This window comes from Balaenoptera borealis, assembly GCF_965194805.1.
Source record: "Balaenoptera borealis genome assembly, chromosome: 6".
Taxonomy (NCBI): Eukaryota; Metazoa; Chordata; class Mammalia; order Artiodactyla; family Balaenopteridae; genus Balaenoptera; species Balaenoptera borealis.
The window spans coordinates 34,417,287-34,437,963 of NC_138863.1; the positions used below are offsets into that span (position 1 = coordinate 34,417,287).

The 20,677-nt window shown below is 39.7% G+C and overlaps 2 protein-coding genes across 6 annotated transcripts in view; one reads left to right on the forward strand and one right to left on the reverse strand.

Moving 5' to 3' along the window:
- The window catches only part of CASP8 (caspase 8), a 54,332-nt gene extending 44,235 nt beyond the window's left edge, over positions 1-10,097 (forward strand). For all 5 annotated transcript variants that reach the window (XM_082397383.1, XM_082397382.1, XM_082397381.1 and 2 more), the window contains 4 exons: positions 3,481-3,566; positions 5,185-5,326; positions 7,426-7,927; positions 9,072-10,097. In XM_082397383.1, the coding sequence (XP_082253509.1) occupies positions 3,481-3,566; positions 5,185-5,326; positions 7,426-7,927; positions 9,072-9,207 (866 nt within the window). In that variant the 3' untranslated portion in view covers positions 9,208-10,097. The remainder of the gene's footprint in view (positions 1-3,480; positions 3,567-5,184; positions 5,327-7,425; positions 7,928-9,071) is intronic.
- Positions 9,254-20,677, reverse strand: part of FLACC1 (flagellum associated containing coiled-coil domains 1) — a 93,363-nt gene continuing 81,939 nt past the window's right edge. The window contains exons 12-15 of the mRNA XM_082397375.1: positions 18,564-18,626; positions 15,769-15,858; positions 15,542-15,651; positions 9,254-11,786 (exon numbers count right to left, since the gene is read on the reverse strand). Of these exons, the coding sequence (XP_082253501.1) occupies positions 11,660-11,786; positions 15,542-15,651; positions 15,769-15,858; positions 18,564-18,626 (390 nt within the window). The 3' untranslated portion in view covers positions 9,254-11,659. The remainder of the gene's footprint in view (positions 11,787-15,541; positions 15,652-15,768; positions 15,859-18,563; positions 18,627-20,677) is intronic.

Genomic DNA, 20,677 nt, shown 5'->3' on the forward strand with positions numbered 1-20,677 from the left:
TCAACTATAATCTCTTCAAATATTTTCTCAGGCCCTTTCTCTTTCTCTTCTTCTTCTGGGACCCCTATAATTCAAATGTTCGTGTGTTTAATGTTGTCCCAGAGGTCTCTGAGACTGTCCTCAATTCTTTTCATTCTTTTTTGTTTATTCTGCTCTGCAGCAGTTATTTCCACCATTCTATCTTCCAGCTCACTTCTCCATTCTTCTGCCTCAGTTATTCTGCTATTGATTCCTTCTAGAGTATTTTTAATTTCAGTTATTGTGTTGTTCATCACTGTTTGTTTGCTCTTTAGTTCTTCTAGGTCCTTGTTAAACATTTCTTGTATTCTCTCCATTCTATTGCTGAGATTTTGGATCATCTTTACTATCATTACTCTGAATTCTTTTTCGGGTAGACTGCCTATTTCCTCTTCATTTGTTTGGTCTTGTGGGTTTTTACCTTGCTCCTTCATCTGCAGCATACTTCTCTGTGTTCTCATTTTGTTTAACTTACTGTGTTTGGGGCCTCCTTTCTGCAGGCTGCAGGGTCGTAGTTCCTCTTACTTCTGGTGTCTGCCCCCAGTGGGTGGGGTTGGTCCAGTGCCTTGTGTAGGCTTCCTGGTAGGGGGACTGGTGCCTGCGTTCTGGTGGGTGGAGCTGGATCTTGTCCCTCTGATGGGCAGGGCCGCATCCGGTGGTGTGTTTTGTGGTGTCTGTGAGCTTAGTAGGACTTTAGTCAGCCTGTCTGACTAAAGGCTGGGGTTTAGACTAATGGGTGGGGTTGCGTTCCTGTCTTGCTAGTTGTTTGTTGTGAGGAATCCAGCACTGGAGCTTGCTGGCCCTTGTGTGGAGCTGGGTCTTACTGTTGAGATGGAGACCTCTGGGAGAGCTCTCGCTGATTAATATTCCCTGGGGCCAGGAGTTCTCTGGTGGTCCAACATCCTGGACTCAGCTCTCCCACCTCAGAGGTTCAGGCCCAGCCCCTGGCTGGAGCACCAAGACCCTGCAAGCCACATGGTGTGGAAGAAAAGGAAAAAAAAAAAAAAAAAAAAGAACAGACTAACAAAACCCCAAGTTGAATGGTAAAAGCAAAACCAAACAGACAAAAACACACAAACACACACACACACACACACACACACACAAACACGCACTCACAAAAAGAAAAGAAAAAGAGAAAGCAAAAAAGAAGAGAGCAACCAAGCAAGTAAACTAACCCCAAAATGAAAACAGACACTAAAAACTAAACTATCAAAAAGAAAAAACAAAAAAAACAATCAAAAGGAGAAAGCAATCTTTAAAAAAGGCAAAGAAAGCATAAAACAAACACACAAAAGAGATTAAAAAAAGATAAAAACATAAGAAAGATGAAAACAAAAGGAAAAAATATAAAACAACAAAAAAGTAAAGTAAAAATCGAAAAATATAAAATATAGTTAAAAAGAAGATAAAAACAAAGCAAAACAAAGGGAAAAACAAAAACAAGGAAAAAGCACAATATAATGACAAAGTAAAGTAGAAAGAGGAAAAAAATAAAGTAAAAAATATATTACAGGGCTTCCCTGGTGGCGCAGTGGTTGAGAAAACGCCTGCCAATGCAGGGGACACGGGTTCGAGCCCTGGTCTGGGAAGATCCCACATGCCACGGAGCAACTAGGCCCGTGAGCCACAATTACTGAGCCTGCGCGTCTGGAGCCTGTGCTCCGCAAGAGAGGCCGCGATAATGAGAGGCCCGCGCACCGCGATGAAGAGTGGTCCCCACTTGCCGCAACTAGAGAAAGCCCTCGCACAGAAACAGACCCAACACAGCCATAAATTAATTAATTAATTAATTAATTTAAAAAATATATATATATTACAAATAAAAGCATAAAAAAGAAAAGAAAAAGTAAATAAAAATTAAAATAATAATAAACAACAATAGAACAAAGTGAAAAAAATAATAGTAATGTTAATATTTTCCTGTGGCCTCACCTGTCAGTGTCCTTGCTCCCACAGTGAAGCGCAGCCAATCCCTGCCTGCCTGGGAAGTCCTCCAGTACTTCTAGGTAGGTCTCTGGACCTGCTGTGGGCACTGTGGGGTCAGCTCAGACTCTGACCTGGCCCAACTCCGGCTTGTGCTTGCCCCCAAAGTCCACAGTTGCCCCCAACGTCCACAGCCTCAATTGCAGGAACACTCATTGTCTATTCAGATATTCCACAGTTGCAGGGTTTACCAAGCCAATTGCAGGGATTTAATCCTCTGCTCCTGTGGCTGCACAGAGAGATCTCCCTTTCTCTTCTTTGGTACCACTTCCCCTGTAGTTCAGCTTTGGTTTTGGTCCCGTCTCTGCATGTGGGCCACCCTCAGGCGTCTGTTCCCCACCCAGGCAAGAGGGGGCAAAAGCAGTGGCTGATTAGGGTGCACTTGCTCACTCAGGCTGTGGAGAGGGAGGGCTACAGCAGTGACAACTGTGACCACATCTGCATCTTTTTTTTCCATTTTGTTTTAATTAATAAATTAATTAATTATTTATTGGGGTATAGTTGTTTTACAATGTTGTGTTAGTTTCTACTGTACAGTGAAGTGGAGTTCCCTGTGCTATACAGCAGGTTCTCATTAGTTATCTATTTTCTACATATTAGTGTATATATGTCAGTCCCAATCTCCCAATTCATCACCCCCCCACTTTCCCCGCTTGGTATCCATACTTTCGTTCTCTATATCTGTGTCTCTATTTCTGCCCTGCAAACCGGTTCATCTGTACCATTTTTCTACATTCACATATATGCGTTAATATACAATATTTATTTTTCTCTTTCTGACTTACTTCACTCTGTATGCAAATGACATTTGCATGTTAATGGACCTGTTCTCCTAATAGCACTGGCTACTTTTCACCTTCTCTGCACATTGGAAGATATAAAAGGCATTGTCAAAAGACAAAGACCCTGCAGCCCCAGGCCAGCATGTTTGAAATAGGGGCAGAGTTAGTTAGTGATAAGATTTTCCCTTATTCTGTGAACTGCAAGGATATTATGTTCAAGGTGGTCTGTGCATTTTCTTTTTTTCCCTTTCTTTCTTTCTTTCTTCTTTTTTTTTTTTAACAAATCCTGACTTTATTTTTAAAAAATTTATTCTATTTATTTTTAAATTTTTAAAAAATTTTGGCTGCATTGGGTCTTCGTTGCTGCTCATGGGCTTTCTCTAGCTGCAGCAAGTGGGGCTACTCTTCGTTGTGGTGTGTGGGCTTCTCACTGTGGTGGCTTCTCTTGTTGCAGAACATGGGCTCTAGGCATGCGGGCTTCAGTAGTTGTGGCACACAGGCTTAGTTGCTCCACAGCATGTGGGATCTTCTCAGACCAGGGCTCGAACCCATGTCCCTTGCATTGGCAGGAGGATTCTTAACCACTCAGCCACCAAGGAAGTCCTGTGAATTTTCATTTCAAAAGGGACCTTATGTTGTCCTGGGTGCTACATCTTTCCTCACCAAAGCACCTTCCCTGCCTGTGTCATTCCAGATGTGTCACAATTGCTCATAAGGGAGGGCTCTCTTGAAATGCTGGCCATGTCGGACTCTCCAGGAGAAAAAGACAGTGAGTCGCAGGTACCGGGAAATTCCCATTCCTTTTCCCCTTTGTGCTGCAGATTCTAAGTATTGTGTTCCTGAGCTTTTTTTAGCTTCCAGATAAACTAATAGAAACTAAACAGAAACTTCTTGAAAATGTTGAGAACTGTAGAAAAAAATTCACAAAAGCACAAGTTTAACATGTGACTTTGTAATTTTTGAAAAAATTTTGATCTCTTTGATTTCCCATGTGTTAAATTTCTATTTTAAAAGCAAAGATGTTGGAATAGTTGGAAGGCAGACGGGTGGGGAACCTCCAACCTGATCCTTTCAGCGGCTGCATCAGCCTAAATGGGAGAGGGCTTTGGGAGAAGAGTCAGCAGGATTAGAAACAGCAAAGTCTTCTTTTAGCTTGGCATTTCAAAACAGTTTCTCCTTTGTGATTAGGTGTAAGCAGCACATCCTCACGATCTAGTTGTCTCTATGATCTCATCCCAATGAGCTGGCCCCAAAATTGCCTTTCTAGATATCACTTCTGTTTCTGTAACTTTCATCAATTTACCACATTGTGACTCAGCAGCCCATTCGCTCTTCCTTGTGGTGGGAAGCAGAGGAAACCCTGTATGCCTAATGTCTAGTGGGAGACTTGAAATTAAGCTTAGGAGAGACCGTTTATTAGTGGACTCCTGAGCAAATTACCAGACCTCTCTCAGTCTGAACATCAAGGATTAACTGAAGTCATGTGGCACTTTGTAAACAGTAAAAGCACTCTGCAAATGTCATCCCCACCCATCAGCTAATGACACTGAGTGCAAGAGAGATTAGTTAACTTGTCCAAAGTCTTAAGGTTATTAAGTAGTAGAGCCAGGAATTTGGCCCCCTAGTCTGGGGCCCTTTTCTCTACCTTGAGGGACTGCATGGATTTCCCAATAAATGCTAAATATCTCAGCACTGAAACAACCCCAGGGAAGTCAGGAGGTCACAGGGTCACCTCTGATTGATACTGTCAAGTAGTAGATTGTGGATACTGTAACCTGTAGCACAGCCAAGACCTGCCTGCCCAGCACATCTGTCTCCTCGAGTCACCGTGGTCCTGAGATCCAGATTAAGCCAACAGCTTGAAAAATCCTGGGACCATGCTATGCCGTGTGATGGGCAGGCCCTCACCTGTTAGCCCAGAAGCATGGATGAGTTGAGCAGAGAGCTGAGGGAATCACAAGGTCTCAAAGGGGCAGCCCAGAGATAGCACCAAGACAGTCATTCATCCAGCAACTCCTGATGGAGCTCTCACAAACTAATAATAATCCTAGTCCCTGGCACAGATGTTCCCTGCCTCGAGCAGAAATGAGAATAAATAATACCAATACAATGTGGTGACAACACTATTAATATAAGTGCAAATGCTCAGGAGGCCCAGGTATTGGGACACTGACTTTCCACACTAACTGTGGGGAAGGAGTCTGCATTGCTTGTCGGGGAATGAGTGGAAACTAGTTCCTTAGGGGAGCAGTGCCAAGTTGGGGTGGGGCTATGGAAAGTGCACTTGCATCCCAGTTTGGCTTAGGTGATGCCTAACCTCTTACTAGGGAGTTGTTTGTTCACATCTCAAGTGTTTGACCCACAGAGTCAGCTCCTGGGTTGGATTTTTGTTTTCCAGACATCGAACACGATTTACCGAATGAAAAGCAAACCTCGGGGATACTGTTTGATCTTTAACAATTATGATTTTAGCATAGCAAGGAAGGATGTGCCCAAACTTCACAGCATTAAGGATAGGAATGGAACAGACTTGGATGCAGGTACAGTAGAACCCAAAAGAGAAATGAAATATTTCTAATATCGATGTTTTTGTCAAAAGGGGAGAACAAAAGCTGTATCAACAGGGCCATGTGTTTCAAAAAGATGGATATAACCGTATTTCCCTGTGGAGGTGAACAACATTCTTACATACTTGCTAGTTTTCTGCTTTTGTTTTGTTTTAAATTAATTTTAAAAATCAAAGCAATATATATATAAAGATAAAATATCAGATCTTACTAAAAGGCTTATAAAAAGCAACAATAAACTTTGTTTTTAATTCAGCTAAATGAATAGAGCCTCTATAGAGTGTATTAGGTGTTGGGTGAAAACATTGCTTTGGTATCAAGACCATTTACGGAAGTTGTGTTTATAAAAGTTGGGCTATGAGTGCAGCAGAAATTGAGTCCTTAACAGAAATAGCATTTTCAAATGTTAAACTAAACAGAAAGTCTTTGGCTCAGCCTTTTTCGGCTAAGATTGAGAGCTTACCAGTTAAATGAAAAATAATTTGCATCATGTGAACATAGAAATGGCTACAACTAAAAGCAATAAAAGAAATAATTCAACCCAACCATTGTGATATTAAGAATTTTTACTTGATCAAAGAATTTTTGAAAATGGTGTTTATGAGTCATAACATCAGGTAATTACTTATTTTTTAAATAGAGCAGTTTAGAAAATAAGATAGGTTGATTTTAATCATCAGGACTCTGTGAATGGTTTCTGTTAACATTTGTTTACTCAAGCAAATCTATTCTAAGGTTTTAAAAAGCCACAGAACTTAAGTTCACTGACTACATCATTCATCATCGTATATCTTGGTATTGAAGAAAAGGTTTCAGGCCTTCGATTTTCATTTACTTAATATTTACCATTAAAACATTTTTTATTAAAATGGCATTGATTGTATTTCTGATCAAGGGTATAAAGTAGCAGCGTGTAGGATGAATAAATTTAGCAATCTACTGTACAGCATGATGGCCATAGTTGATAATGCTGTATTGAACATGAGAAATATGCAAAGAGACTATATTTCAGGTGTTCTCATCACACACACACACACACACACACACACACACACGCAAACAAAAGGTAACTGAGTGAGGAGATATATTATTAGCTTAACTGTAGTAATCATTTCACTATTCATATCATAATGTTGTACACCTTAAATATATGCTATTTTTATCTAAAATAATCAGACAGGCAGCCTGAAAAGTGTTGAAAGACTTTGACTAGATCAATTAGAGCATTTGGGGAAAAATAATGTTAAGCATGTAGAAAACAAAGCAATGAAAAAATAATGCTATTGCTAATTCCAGGAAAGACAAAAAAGTTTAATAAGAAAGGAAGCATAATTAAAGAATATTATGTTTACATAGTATTAGTAATACATATATTTCTATTGCTTCAACTAAAAGTTGTAAATGTGTAAGAACACCAAGCACTCATCACCCACAATAGGAACTCAATACAAAAGTCTAAAATTTATAAACGAATAAATAGAAATGAGCCCAAATTTATTACAAAATAGAGGCTAATACCAAAAAAATAATAATAGCTATAAGTTGAAAGTGGTTGCCTTCATAGAAATGGCTGGACAGAACATGACTGGGTAAAAGGAAGGAGTAGAGGGGGTAGCTTTTTTGTAATAAGTCTTTTAGTTCTACTTGACTTTTAAAACATTCATATCTTGTATTTTGATGAACAATTTTGAGAGCGTTCAGGATAAAATAAGTATGGATCTTTTATTAAAAATTTTTTTTTGCTTTTTTTCTGATTATGTAAGTATTACAGTTACTTTTTAGATTGGTTAGGTAGTAAGACTAAATAATAGCTTACCCATCTTGTAGACTAGTTGAGAAAAGACAACAGGCCCACAATAGCAGTCTCCCCTTTCTCTTTTGCCTCAGGGCTGGGAAATATTTGCAGCTAGTGGAAGTAAATATTAGAAGTCTATGGAATCCAGCCACTAATATAGAGGGTCTTGTTTTTAAGTTCGGTTCAGATTCTTATCTGGTCAGTGTTCTCTCTAGTCCTGGGTTGTGGTCTGGGAATTCTTGCGGTGTAATATGACTTTTCTTGTTTCACTTTTCAGAGGCTTTGAGAAAGACCTTTAGTGAGCTTCATTTTGAGATAGTGCATTACAAAGACTACACTGCAAAGAAAATCTGTGAGGTTCTGAAATCCTACCAAAGCATGGACCACAATAACAAGGACTGCTTCATCTGCTGCATCCTCTCCCATGGAGACAAGGGCATCATCTATGGCTCTGATGGGCAGGAAGCCCCCATCTATGAGCTGACCTCTTACTTCACTGGTTCAAAGTGCCCTTCCCTTCTTGGCAAACCCAAAATCTTTTTTATTCAGGCTTGTCAAGGGGATAACTACCAGAGAGGTATAGCTGTTGAGACTGACTCAGAACAGAAGGAAGCCTATTTAGAAATGGATTCATCACTTCAGAAGAGATATATCCCAGATGAGGCTGACTTTCTGCTGGGGATGGCTACCGTGAACAACTGTGTTTCCTACCGAAGCACCATGGAGGGGACCTGGTATATCCAGTCACTTTGCCAGAGCCTGAGAGAAAGATGTCCTAGGTAATTTTTGCTTATTCAACACTTCATTCATCTTTAAATGTCTAGCTGTGGATCACATAACTGTAATTCTCAGGTCAGTTGCAGAGTGGGAAAGAGGGCAAGTTTACCGATGGAAAAAACTGAAATACTTACTGAAGAGTTTCTTTTATTTAGCACCTCAAAGGGCAATCAGCGTATCATAGAGTGGGAAAGATGGCAAAGTCATATAGTCCATCTCTGTCTTTAGGCAGAAACATGACTGAACCCACTCAACTAGTTTGGAATTTCCATGTTTAACCTCCTCCAACCCTGTCAAAAGTTCTATAATAGCTAACCAACCTTGGACCCTCTTGTGGGAGATAAGTGCTAAAGATCAGAAACTTTTTCTATTCCCACAAATTTGGCCTGCTTTGAAGCACACAAAATGTGGGAAAATAACTTTCCCTCATTTATTATCTTATGTTTCCTTTATTTAAATGATGGTTTTGTACGGCACAGTTCACCAAATGCACACACAACCAGCAGATAAATAGCAAGGAATCCTCTGTAGGTTGCTTCTAGTTCTGTGTCTCATTATGTTTTAAGTGTATGAAGAGCAAGAATTTCCAATGGCAGATAAAGGACTGAACCATAACATCCACACTGCATTTTCATTTTGTAACTTAGACCACGAATCCTGCGAGGTTCCAAGGGGTTAGCTACAGAAGTGAATAAACAGGTTGCCCAACTAAACTGATAAGAGAAGCTGGTGAGAAAGCAGTGGGGTGGCTGCAGGAGACTTTCAATTTCCACTTGCCTAAAGTTTGATGCGGCCACAGATAAATCCACAGAAGCAATGCCAATTTGAGGCAGAGGACGTTGGGGGGCGTTGAGGCGATTGGGGGTAAGTGACACAATACATGGAGCAGAGTGAGGTACAAATAGGTCAGGAGGCAAAGAAACCAAATCTGATGTTGACAGTGAAGTTTCTGATGGTCATAAGATATTAAGCTCTGAGACAACTTCTTTACCTAGAAAGCTGTGGTAGGTCTTGGTTTAACATCTTGTTATTTCAAATGCCTGTTGTTTTGAGGGAAATAACTATCACTAATCACAGAAGATGATAGGGTTTACCAGTTGATTTTTCCCCCCATAGATGGTCACAAGGTTATGTTATGTTTTTCAGGGGTGAAGATATTCTCACCATCCTCACCAAGGTGAACTTTGAAGTAAGCAATAAGGATGACAAGAAAAATATGGGCAAACAGATGCCACAACCTACTTTCACACTGAGAAAAAAACTCTTCTTTCCCCTTAATTGATGCTATTGTTTAGTTGCAAAACTAAACAATAGTTAAAATGCTGCTATTTTATTCTTTTTTTTTTTTTTTTCTTCTTGATAGCTGGAAGGGGAGAGAATGGGAGTCAGGACAATCTAATTTGCATGCAAATTCAAGCTAAATCTCTGGCTTTGCAATAGCTAGACAGTCATAGCTGTAGGCATGATTTTAATTGTGTTTTTAATTTGATGAAAAAGTTTAAAAATGAACTTATAGTAGATACAAAAAGTATAGTAAGTTTAAAAGAAATGTCAAAGATCACTGAGGGAGATATTTGTGATCTGACCTAGCTAAGGAAACCCCTCGTGTGTTGAAGTTGAGGGTATAATGCTCCCACATCCAGCCTGATTGCTGCTGGTGAGTGTGACAAGCTATCCCAGAAACATGTGAGCTTCCTCTCCTGCGCCATGAGCAGACTTTGCTTTTCAGTGGTGAAAGACACCACTGTTTAGACTTAGATTTCAAAAACCTAAGCATGATTTTCCTTGTTTTTATTACTCATAAGTACAGTATTCAGCTCACTTTTAAGAGAAATGATGTTAATTGGATATTAACTTGACTGTTTTGTACTTCCAGTCCCTCCTTTCCCAAGCCATCTTGTACACTAATTTACAAGATTTTTTAAAATACAAAATTAAAAAAATTCTTGTTTTAAAAACTTTAAAAATTCTAAATGTTTTCAATTTCTTTAGAATCTGTTTCCAAACTCCCTTTTCAGCTTTTATCTTAACGCTCTTAATATACATGCTTCTGTGCTGTTGAAAATGATTTGCTTTTTTAATAGCCATTCTGTGTTCGTTTTATGCAGTTGCTCTTTCTTTATGTGTTTGGTTCACTTTAAACCTTTAGTAATTACGTTATCTTTCAAAGCTAAGTTTAAAAAAAAACGTAAAAAATATTTTTAATAGAATAAAATATAATTTTATCTTACTATTCCTTGGAGATTGTTTTTGTTTATTTGTTTTGTTTTGTTTTTGCCAATGGAATCTAATCTTACAGGTAGAAAATGTTTGGATCACAGATATGTTTTCCTTGAGCCTCCCAATGTTGGCTCACACAATTGTATTTTTAAAAATTTTCTTGCATGTATGTATGTATTTTTTTATTTATTGCCACTGCATGGCTTGCAGGATCTTAGTTCCCCGACCAGGGATCAAACCCGTGCCCTCGGCAGTGAAAGCACAGAGTTTAACCACTGGACAGCCAGGGAATTCCCTCTTGTCCATATTTAAAAATTGGGAGTTGTCACATAAAAACCAGAATACTTTCTTTTTTTTTTTTTTTTTATAAATTTATTTATTTTATTTATTTATTTTTGGCTGCATTGGGTCTTCGTTGCTGTGCGCAGGCTTTCTCTAGTTGCAGTGAGTGGGGACTACTCTTCGTTGCGGTGTGTGGGCTTCTCATTGTGGTGGCTTCTCTTATTGTGGAGCATGGGCTCTAGGCGTGCGGGCTTCAGTAGCTGTGGCATGCGGGCTCAGTAGTTGTGGCTCGTGGGCTCTAGAGCGCAGACTCAGTAGTTGTGGCGCACGGGCTTTGTTGCTCCGTGGCATGTGGGATCTTCCCAGACCAGGGCTCGAACCCGTGTCCCCTGCATTGGCAGGCGGATTCTTAACCACTGTGCCACCAGGGAAGCCCCCAAAACCCAGAATACTTTCTTTTGAAAGATTAGGATATCTGACCACATTTACACCATGCTCCTCTTTGGCAACAATGGAATGGTTTTACCCAATCCCCATAACTCTCGCCCCACCCCCCAATCCCCCACACCACCCTGCCCAATCCCCTCCACTGAGGCTGCTGCCAATTACCTCATATCACCATGCTTGTGTGATTGTTTTTTTCTTATGTCCAGCCAATTTCTCTTATTTATGTTGCCTGCCTTTTGGGCATTTGAATTCTGGGGATGGTTTAGAGAAGGTGGCAGGAATCGTCAGAAATTCTTCCCAAATCATAGGTTAGGGGACATGATTGAGAGGTAGGGGAGTGGGGACACATATAAGAGAGAAAATGTTTGGGGGAATCAAATCAATAAATTATCTTTCTTGCTAGCAAAATGTCCCAGGGGGACAAAAGGTGCACCACAAAATATCATCAACATTTAATAGAAAGAAGTTCTTCAGGTCAGTGTCTTCGTTATGAAACATGTAAAGGTGGAAGAGAAATTAATACAAAGCCTAGAGAAAGCTCAGCTCTAGGTGTGAAAAAAATCACTTTTCAATGAAAAGTCATGAAAGTCTATGTAATTGAGATGAGAATTCAAACATTCCCAACCACTCAGAAGAAAACAAATTTTGAAAAGACACAAGTAGACTCAAGGCAACCCAAGAACTAAACTCACCATATGCATTTCTCGAGAAAACCTCATGGGAGTTCTTAAGCCTACAAAGATGGTGTTCCTAATATCTTTGGAGATAGAGAACAATTCTTCTGCTCATGATTCTTGTGTTTCATTGCCACCATCTTCTAAAATGTCAGAATTATGCTCGTAAATAGTAACAGAGGTCGATTTCCCAGATCGTTCATCAAAAATTTCTTCATTTTTGGCAATTGTCTTCTGCCTATAAAGAGAAGATGTATCATCACTATAGACTCAAAGGGTAGAAAGGGGTATAGGATATTTGAGAGGCAGAGAAATGTGGTTTTATTCTTTCACTGGTTGGGGGGGTCTCATTCATTATTTGCAGTGGTCTTGAATTTAGTGAGACATGAAATTTGGATTACCAAATTCCCATATGAGGAATTTTCTACATAATTAACACAATGAATAACGTCCCTTTATTAAAGTATTGACCAAAAATTATTTCAATGATTTAAGATGCATCTTCAGGTAACAGAATAATTTCTGACCTGAAGTTGATTTTCATAGGAACCAAATGCAGGTGCATCTAAGGGTAAACCATTGACACCTAAATCCCTTGTAAAAAATTAATAAACAGAAACCTCAGTTAAATAGAGTAGGGAGACCAGAAGGGGGAGCTCTCATGCCCTGAGATGGTAGCAGAGCCCAACAGGAAGAAAGACTCTTATTCTCTCCTGGTAAGAACTCAGCCAATGAAAAGCTACGGACTCTTTGTTTACTATAGCCCTCCCCACTTACTTTTCCCCTCTATAAAAACATTCTTCTTCCCTTGCTGTGTGGGGCCTTGCATATGGCTTGCCATGGTTGCAGACCCCAAATTGCAATTTTTTGCTGATCCCCAATAAACCCATCTTTCCTGGAGAGATAACTGGCAGTCTATTTGTTTTAGGTCAACATTTTTGGTGGTCCATATGGGGACCAGAGAAGATCCTCAATGGCTCTGGGCTGGTGAGCAAACAAGTGTGGTACCCACAATCAAGCCCATTGAGTTCACTGTTTTCCTCAATGACCCTGGAGGTTGAAGGTACATCTTTCTCCTGGATCTGAGCTCATGCCCTCTTTGCCATTTGAAGCTCTCCGGGCTTTATTCAGGATCTATTTTAAGGTTTTATCTTTCTTGTTAAGGCCTTGTTCTATGTGCAAGTACTTGTTTGGCACTTTGGCCTGATTTTGAGATTAAACTGTTTCTACTGAAGCTGGTTGAGAAGTTGTCAGCCCATTCCTTTGGGAACAGGAGCTGCTTCACTGAAACTGTGTCAGTTCAGCTGTTGGCCCATTCCTTTGGTACAGGGGCGGTTCTCTGGAAACTGGCTGAAAACCCTCTGGTCTGGCTCCTTTGGGATCAAGCTCTTTCCTTAGAACTGGCTGGTATTAGCTTGTAGGCTGTTTGAGTTGCAAGCTGTTTGAAAATTATTCTTTTATTCCAGAGAAAAACCTCTGAGAAATGGGACCCCAGTTATCTAAATATTTTGATGTTGCCCCCCACCCTCACCGCAGGGACTCCAGCCAATTCTATGTTTAAAAACTGTGGTCCTTCCTCATGTGCATTTCTAGCTAAATGGACTGACCCAATCAAAGGCAAGTTAGGATCTCAACAGCCATCACAGGGAACTTTTGAAATCCCCAAACTTAATTTTCCTAAAACCAAATTGGACCACAATAGTTCAAAAATTTCTAGAACTGAGTGGAATGCTTATTTTGAGGCTGCCAAATATTATCAGGAGTCTAAAATTGCCTCTCTGCAAAATAAGATCTTAAGGTTAACTGAGGCAAACAAATAAGTAAAGAAAGATAAAATGGCTCCTGAAGCTTCAAGCTCTTGTTCTTTGGCTTCTTTGTCTCAGGCTCCATCTCTGACCCCATCTTGAGTCTCTCCCTTGGCTCCTCGTGACCAGGCTCTGCCTCTGGCACCATCTTCCTCCTTCCCTTCTATGCTGCCTATACTTCCTCTATAGCCTTAGTTCCCCTATACTAATTCCTTTACTGAACTTCCCCTTCTTTCTGAAATTCTGCCCACTCCTTTTTCCTCTGAACTTGTCAGAACCTGTCCCTTTAAAATTAAGCTGTCTGAGGATCCAGAGCCTTAATTTCTCATACTCCTTGGACTAAAGCTGAACTGTGAACCATAGTCAAAGATTCACCCAAAGTAACCAAAGACCCCCACAGATTTGCTCAGGAATTTACTATAGTCATTCGAACTTACTGACCTGGTTTCTCTGACTTATATCAGATAGTTCATATGCTTGTTGGTGAAGGTCAGGCCCAGCATTTGATGAAAACTGCTAATTGAGGAAATCCTGACAGGTCTCTAAAATTACAACCAAGAAACCTGCTAACTTATTACATGGCTTGAGCAACCACTAGGCGACTGCATCACGTGACTCCTAGGGCTTTTCCAAAGCCTGTTGATTGGAAGAAAATTCAGGCTTGCACACGAAAATCTGACAAACCTGTTCATGATGATTACAGTTGACTTCAGATTGTTTTTAAAGAAAATTCTGCTCTTCCTATAGAGGTTGATTCCACCCAGGAAGCTTTTAATTCTATATTTATTAATGGGTTGAACTGGGATCTTTCCCTTCTATAAAAAGGACCAGATGGAATGGGAAACTACATCCACTCTGGATTTAGTGAATCTGGCAAACCAGTGCTCTCACACTCTAGATGACTCACCTATAAGGAAGATCGCCAAAATTCTTAACGTTCAACCCCAGAAAATGGAGTCTCCTAAATGAGACCAGAACCCTCCTAGTTTCTCCTGTTATTGCAAAGAGCCAGGACTTTGGAAAAGAGATTTTACAAATTCAAGCACTTCAGGTACATTTAGCCCTCTAACCAGTCTTTCCAACATCCTCCCAATTCTCAATGATGGGGCTCCAAGGAACTACAGGGGCTCTTCCCAATCCTCCCTCTTAATTGGCTTAGAGAAATATTTCTCCAGGTTGGGGATGAATCTCCTCCAGTCCTAACAGACATCAGAGCCGCACTCTCAGTGCTCAACCGCACTACTATAAAGCAGCCCCTGCATCAGAACACTAAAACAATTCACATAGTGGGGATCTCTAATGAGCCGCAAGAGATTCCCGTCTCTGAACCTATTTCCTTTCATTTAGGTCCTTTGAGACATACACACCCTTTTCTCCTTAGTTCCTCTGTCCCTACCCATTTATTAAGCTGAGACTTCTTAGAGAAGTACCTTGCTGGAATTTCTTTCTCCCAGAAGGGGGAAATAATTCTAGAATTTGACCACAGTCATCAAAGAAGCCAACCAGGTGAATTAAATGACCCTGTGACATCTTTTATTTGCTCCATCTCTCACTGCCCTAGAACTGATTTTGGAAACACTGATTATTTGTCCCTATTGAATTAGGAGCTACCATCCTCCTTATGGGCAAAATCTCCAACTGATATTGGCAAAATTCACAGTGCACCTCCCTTCAAGATTCAGATAGATCCCTCAATACCTCTTCCCAGAATTAATCAATACCCTATAAGTAAAAAAGCCCTTCAAAGCATAAAGCCTATAATAGAAGATCACAAGGCTCAAGGCCTTGGATTTAACAATAATTCTCAGTCATAAAACTGAATAAACCCAGAGACTCTCAGATAAACCTCCTGTGTTGTTTTGCATAAAAAACTAAGAGAGGAAAGGGAGAGGAGTCTCCCAGCATCACTTCAAATGAAATGAGCTCAGTAGATAACTTCTGTGGCCAGCATATCCCCCTCCTGACACTGCCTGTGCCTTGATTTCATGAGGGAATACCTAGATTCATTTTCACCTATTCCTCACCCAATGCCACACAACTTTCGGGATCTTAGTTCCCCGACCAGGGATCGAACCCAGGGTCCCTGTAGAAGTGCAGAGTCCTAACCACTAGATCGCCAGGGAATTCCCATCCCTTCCACTTTCTAAAGATAACTCAGCCACGTCTTTTTGAGCAGCATCATTCATACCTTAGATGAATGTTTTCTTCTGTCAGGTGCTGTATGGTATATTTAAATTTTTCTTCAGCTTCAGCAAGCTTGGTCTGGAGTGTTTTCTCCAGATTTGCCACCATAGCTTTCTGAAAGACAGGTACATTTTAATAGCCATCTTTCCCAAATTAGAGTCACCCAGAGCAGAGCTATATGGCAGAGGCTTCCTCCCTCCAACTCCTATCCCCACTCCAGCCAGGACTCACCTCTCTCTGGAGTTCCATCTGGGTTTGGTAGAGGGTTGTGTTAAGTGATTCTAGGATAAGAGCTTGAGCATGCAACTCTTCCTCTATGACCTGTGTAAGAAGAAATTGTTTTTGGACAACATGATGATGTCTACCCATTTATTCTCTTCTCCAGGACACCTGGATTCGAATATGAAAGCATCAACTTTAGCTACTCCTTCTCCTGCCCTGTTACTACGCCCTGTTCATTCTACTTCCTCTGTGTCTCACTCATCTATACCCTTCTCTTCAGCCTCACTATCACCGCCCTAGAGCCAGCCCTCACCACAGCTCACATGGGTTGTCAAAATAGCTACCAATCATCCATTCATTAAACAAATATTTATTAAATAACTAGTATGAATTCCAACTACATGACTTTCTGGAAAATGCAAAACCATAGAGACAGTAAAAAGGCCAGTGGTTGCCAGGAGTTAGGAAGGGAAGCAAGGGACGAATAGGAGGACTGAGGACTTTTAGGGCAGAGAAACTATTCTGTACGATACTGCAAAGGAGGCTACATGCCTGCGACAAAACCTATAGGATGTACAACGCAAAGAGGAAACCCTAAGGTAAACTATAGACTTTAGTTAATAATAATGTATCGATATGGGTTCATCAACTGTAACAGATGTACCACACTAAGGCAAGATGTTAATAATAAAGGAAATTGTGCGTGTGTGTGTGCTGTGTGTGTGTGTGTGTGTGTGTGTAGGGGGAAAAAAATCTCTGCACTTTCTGCTTAATTTTTCAGTAACCCTAACACTGCTCTAAAAAAATAGTTTGTTAATTAGGGGAAAAACCTCTGCAAAACCTACTGCTCTATTAGGCATCAGGAATATTATGATGAACAAGACAGATAAAGTTCTTACTTTTATGGGGATACATTCTAGTGAAAGAGATGCAAAAAAATTAAAGTAAATAAAGTAAATACAATAAATAAATTGAAAACAAACCAAGGCTGTGGATAGAAGATGCAGTGTAAGTGCAGGGAAGGGATAAGTGTGGAATCTGCTTTAGATAGATGCTGGAGAGACTATAAAAATGAACCAGATGGGCCTCAGCTTTCAGGTGCAGCCCCATTTACCTCCTACATGTCATCAGGGCTCTTTGCATGAAAAGAGCATTCTCCCACGATGGTATAAACTGGAGAGGTACCATCATTTACTGCAATGGCATTGGGCAAAGCACTGTACCAGGTAATTTTGCATTCTTTCATTTATTTAGTCATTCAAAAATCACTTGCTATGTACTGAATGTCTGTGATATGCCAGACAGTATTCTAGAAACTGAGGAGCAGTGGCAAAGAACATAGACAAAAATCCCTGACTTCATTGAGTTTATCAGGTTTGATGGTTATAAGTCTGTGTAGAAAAATGAAACAGGAGAAAGGACATGCTGGGTGGGTTGTTGAGCCTTTAAGTAGAGTAACCCCTGAGAAGGTGGCGTTTGAAGAAAGACCGGAAGGAGGTAAGGAAGTGAGCCGTGTGGATATCTGGGAAAGAGCTTTCCAAGAAGGGAAAACACCAAGTGCAAAGACCCCAAAGTGGGAGCAACCTGGCCTGTTAAAGAAACAGCAAGAAGTCCAGTGCCACTGGAGCTGCATGATGGAGGGAAGGAATAGAATGAGATGAGGCTGGGGAAAAGAACCACCAGCAGGCAGAACCATCCCTGGACCAAAACAGGACTGGGAAAATTCATGCTTCCACCAGCCAGAGTACAAGACACAGAGCGCTGCGTAGCTTACTCAGAGGGATACTGTCTCAGTAGTAGGGAAAAATTAGCCCTAGATTAAGACTGCTTTAATTTTGCCTAACAAAACTTAAAACCAAGGCTTGAAAAATCAAACTGTTTCCAAGTAACTGAATCCCAGAACAAAGCTCAACGATATTTAAAGGAATACAAAAATATTTAGCACCTAATAAGGTAAACATCACAATGGCTGGCATCCAATAAAAAAATTACCAGACAAGCAAACAAACAAGAAAATATGACCATACATGAGGAACAAAATCAATTAATTGAAACAGACCCAGAAATGACACAAGTGATAGAATTAGTAGCCAAGCTCATTAAAGCCGTTATTATAACACACTGGGTCTACTTTACACCAAAGCCCATCCCTTTACCTTGTGGGACATTGTGGTCTGTTTGCCCATCAAGGGTGAAGCCCTGCCTGAGCTCTACAATATCATGCCATGCTTTCATAATGGCTAATCTTTTCCCAAACATGTCCATTCTGGATCCAAATTAAATTCTCAGTGGAAGAGGAACTACAAGGAAGTTTGTGGGTTTAAACAGTTTCCCTTCTGGTGTCTCCCTCATGGAAGTGCTGTAATTTGTCCCAGAAGAAAAGTTCCTAGAGAGGCTGGTGGGGGGTGAGGTTCACTCAGAGTTTTAAGGAAAGGCCTGAAGGCAGCATTCCCAAGGAGCAGTATTGTACTTTTCAGAGTTCAAAAGGAAGAATCTGGCATTTTACCATTTAAGGTCCTTTTGTGGTTTGAGCCTTACGAGAAATGGGAGGCATTTAACATTGAAGATCACACAGTATATTGTGCATATACTTGTTCAGATCTGGCTCTAAAAAGACAATGGCTTTCTTTTTCAGATAGTTCTAAAATCCTTTTGACTTATTGAATCCAGCAAGCTCAGCTTTAGATCTTCTGTTTTTTAATGGTTTGGGGAAAATTATCATAGATTCCATTTTATTGAGAGTGTGTCATTTTAGTGATATATTTGTAAGAGGCTAATTTCACAGGAAAAATGAAAAAGCTTACCTCTTTGGTCTTTCTCAGCTCCTCTAATTGCAAGGTGTCCCTTTCGTGTTGTTTTAAGAGCTCCTAAAACTAATTTTATTTGGAAAAGGTCAGCACTGGGGTTCTGGCACTTCTTTCAGAAAATTAAGAAAGCCGGAATAGGATTCAGGAATATAATATTCACCAAAGTTTAGATGTTGCTTTAATGAAGCACACATTATAAACTAATGACATGACATGTTGAAGTTAAATAATGAAAATCTTACTCATGTTCAACCCTAGTGCATCGAGAAATATTAAAAGAAATCATATTTTCATTAAAGCCTTTTCTTTTGTTTGGGTACAGATTTAATACTGTTAATATCCAGTTCTCCACAGATTGAAGTTTATATTCATTGTAATCCCACTCAAAATACCAACAGGCTTTCTTGACAAGATAATTATAAAATTTATATAGAAATACAAAGGATATAGAAGAGCCAAAATAATCTTGAAAAGCAAGAGCAAAGTTGGAAGATTTTTCTCCCTGATTTCAAGCTACAGTAATTAAGACACTGTGTTGTTGGCCTAAATATAGACAAATAGTTGAATGGAACAGAATGAAGAGTCTACCCCCTGCCCCCTCAAATACAACAAAGACGCCAAGGTAACTCAATGGAGAAAGGGACATCTTTTCAACAAATCATTCTGGAACAATAAATATCTATATGGAAAAAAAAAGCCTTATGGCCTTTACCTTGCTCCATACACAAAAAATATTCAAAATAGATCATAGAATCATAAAAGCTAAAATTAGAAAGCTTTTTAGGAACTAGAATATCTTCATGTTCTTGGAATAGGCAACAGTTTCACAGAAGACACAGAAAGCTGTTACCATAAAAGGAAAAATTTGATAACCAACTTTCATCAAAACTGAAAACTTCTGTACATGGAAAGACAACGTCAGCAAAATGAAAAGGCGAACCACAGGCTGGGAGATAGAATTCACGACACGTATGTCTGACAAAGAACCTGTATCCATAGTTTAAAAAGTACTCCTACATACCAATTATAAAAAGATAAGCAACCCAAGTTCTTTTTAAATGGCAAAAAACTTGAACCAAAACTTCACAAAAGAAGACATATAAATGGTCTAATAAGCATATGAAAAATTGCCTGACATAATCAATCATCAGGGAAACTAAAGTCACAATGAAATACAACTTCATACCCATTGGAATAGCCAAAATTAAAAGAGTGGTAATACTAATTGTTGTTGATGATATGGAACAACTGGAATTCTCATATAGTTAAGATGTAAGAGTAAAATGATACAACGACTGTGGAAAATATTTTGGTAATTTGTTATAAATTTAAACCTATCCCTACTCTAGAGTCCAGAAATAACACATCTAGGTATATACCCAAGAGACATGAAAGCATATGTCTACAAAAATAGCTATACAAGGGTATTTATAAAAGCTTTATTGGTAAACGCCAAAAAATGGAAACAACCAAAATCTCCAAAAACAGAAAAATGGTAAACACATTGTGTGATATTCCTACAAAGAAATACTACTGTGCAATAAAAGGAATAAATTGCTGATATGAACAATGAATGGATAAATTTCACAGAAATTATTGAGGGAAAAGAAGCTATACACAAAAGGGCATATACTGTATGATTCCATTTATATGAAGTTTAAAAACAAGTAAAACTAGTCTATAGTTGTAGGAATCAAAAAAGTGGTTGTCTTGGGGCTGGTTTTGAGGGAGATAGGGTTTATCTGGAAGGAACACAGGCGTGCTCTCTGGGTTGATGAAATATTCTAGGTCTTGATTTGGGCGTTGGTTACATGGATGAACACATTTGTCAAATCTCATCAAACACGAGCTGTACATATCCAAATTTGCTTAGTCGAGTTTGCAACAGTGCCCTTTCTCTTCAGTTACAGTCAAGGATGAGAAGGCCATTCAGAGACTGGGATTTTGGTAAATAGGGAATTTCGGGTTCTATATATGTTTAGCATTCTATTATTTCCTGTTAATTACAATTTTCAGTCCAATAACCCTGTGGTAAGACTGCCTAGATAAAGGACAGCAAGACTGAGAATCTGCTTGCATAAATTTCCAGGGAAGCCGGAAAAGGAGGACCA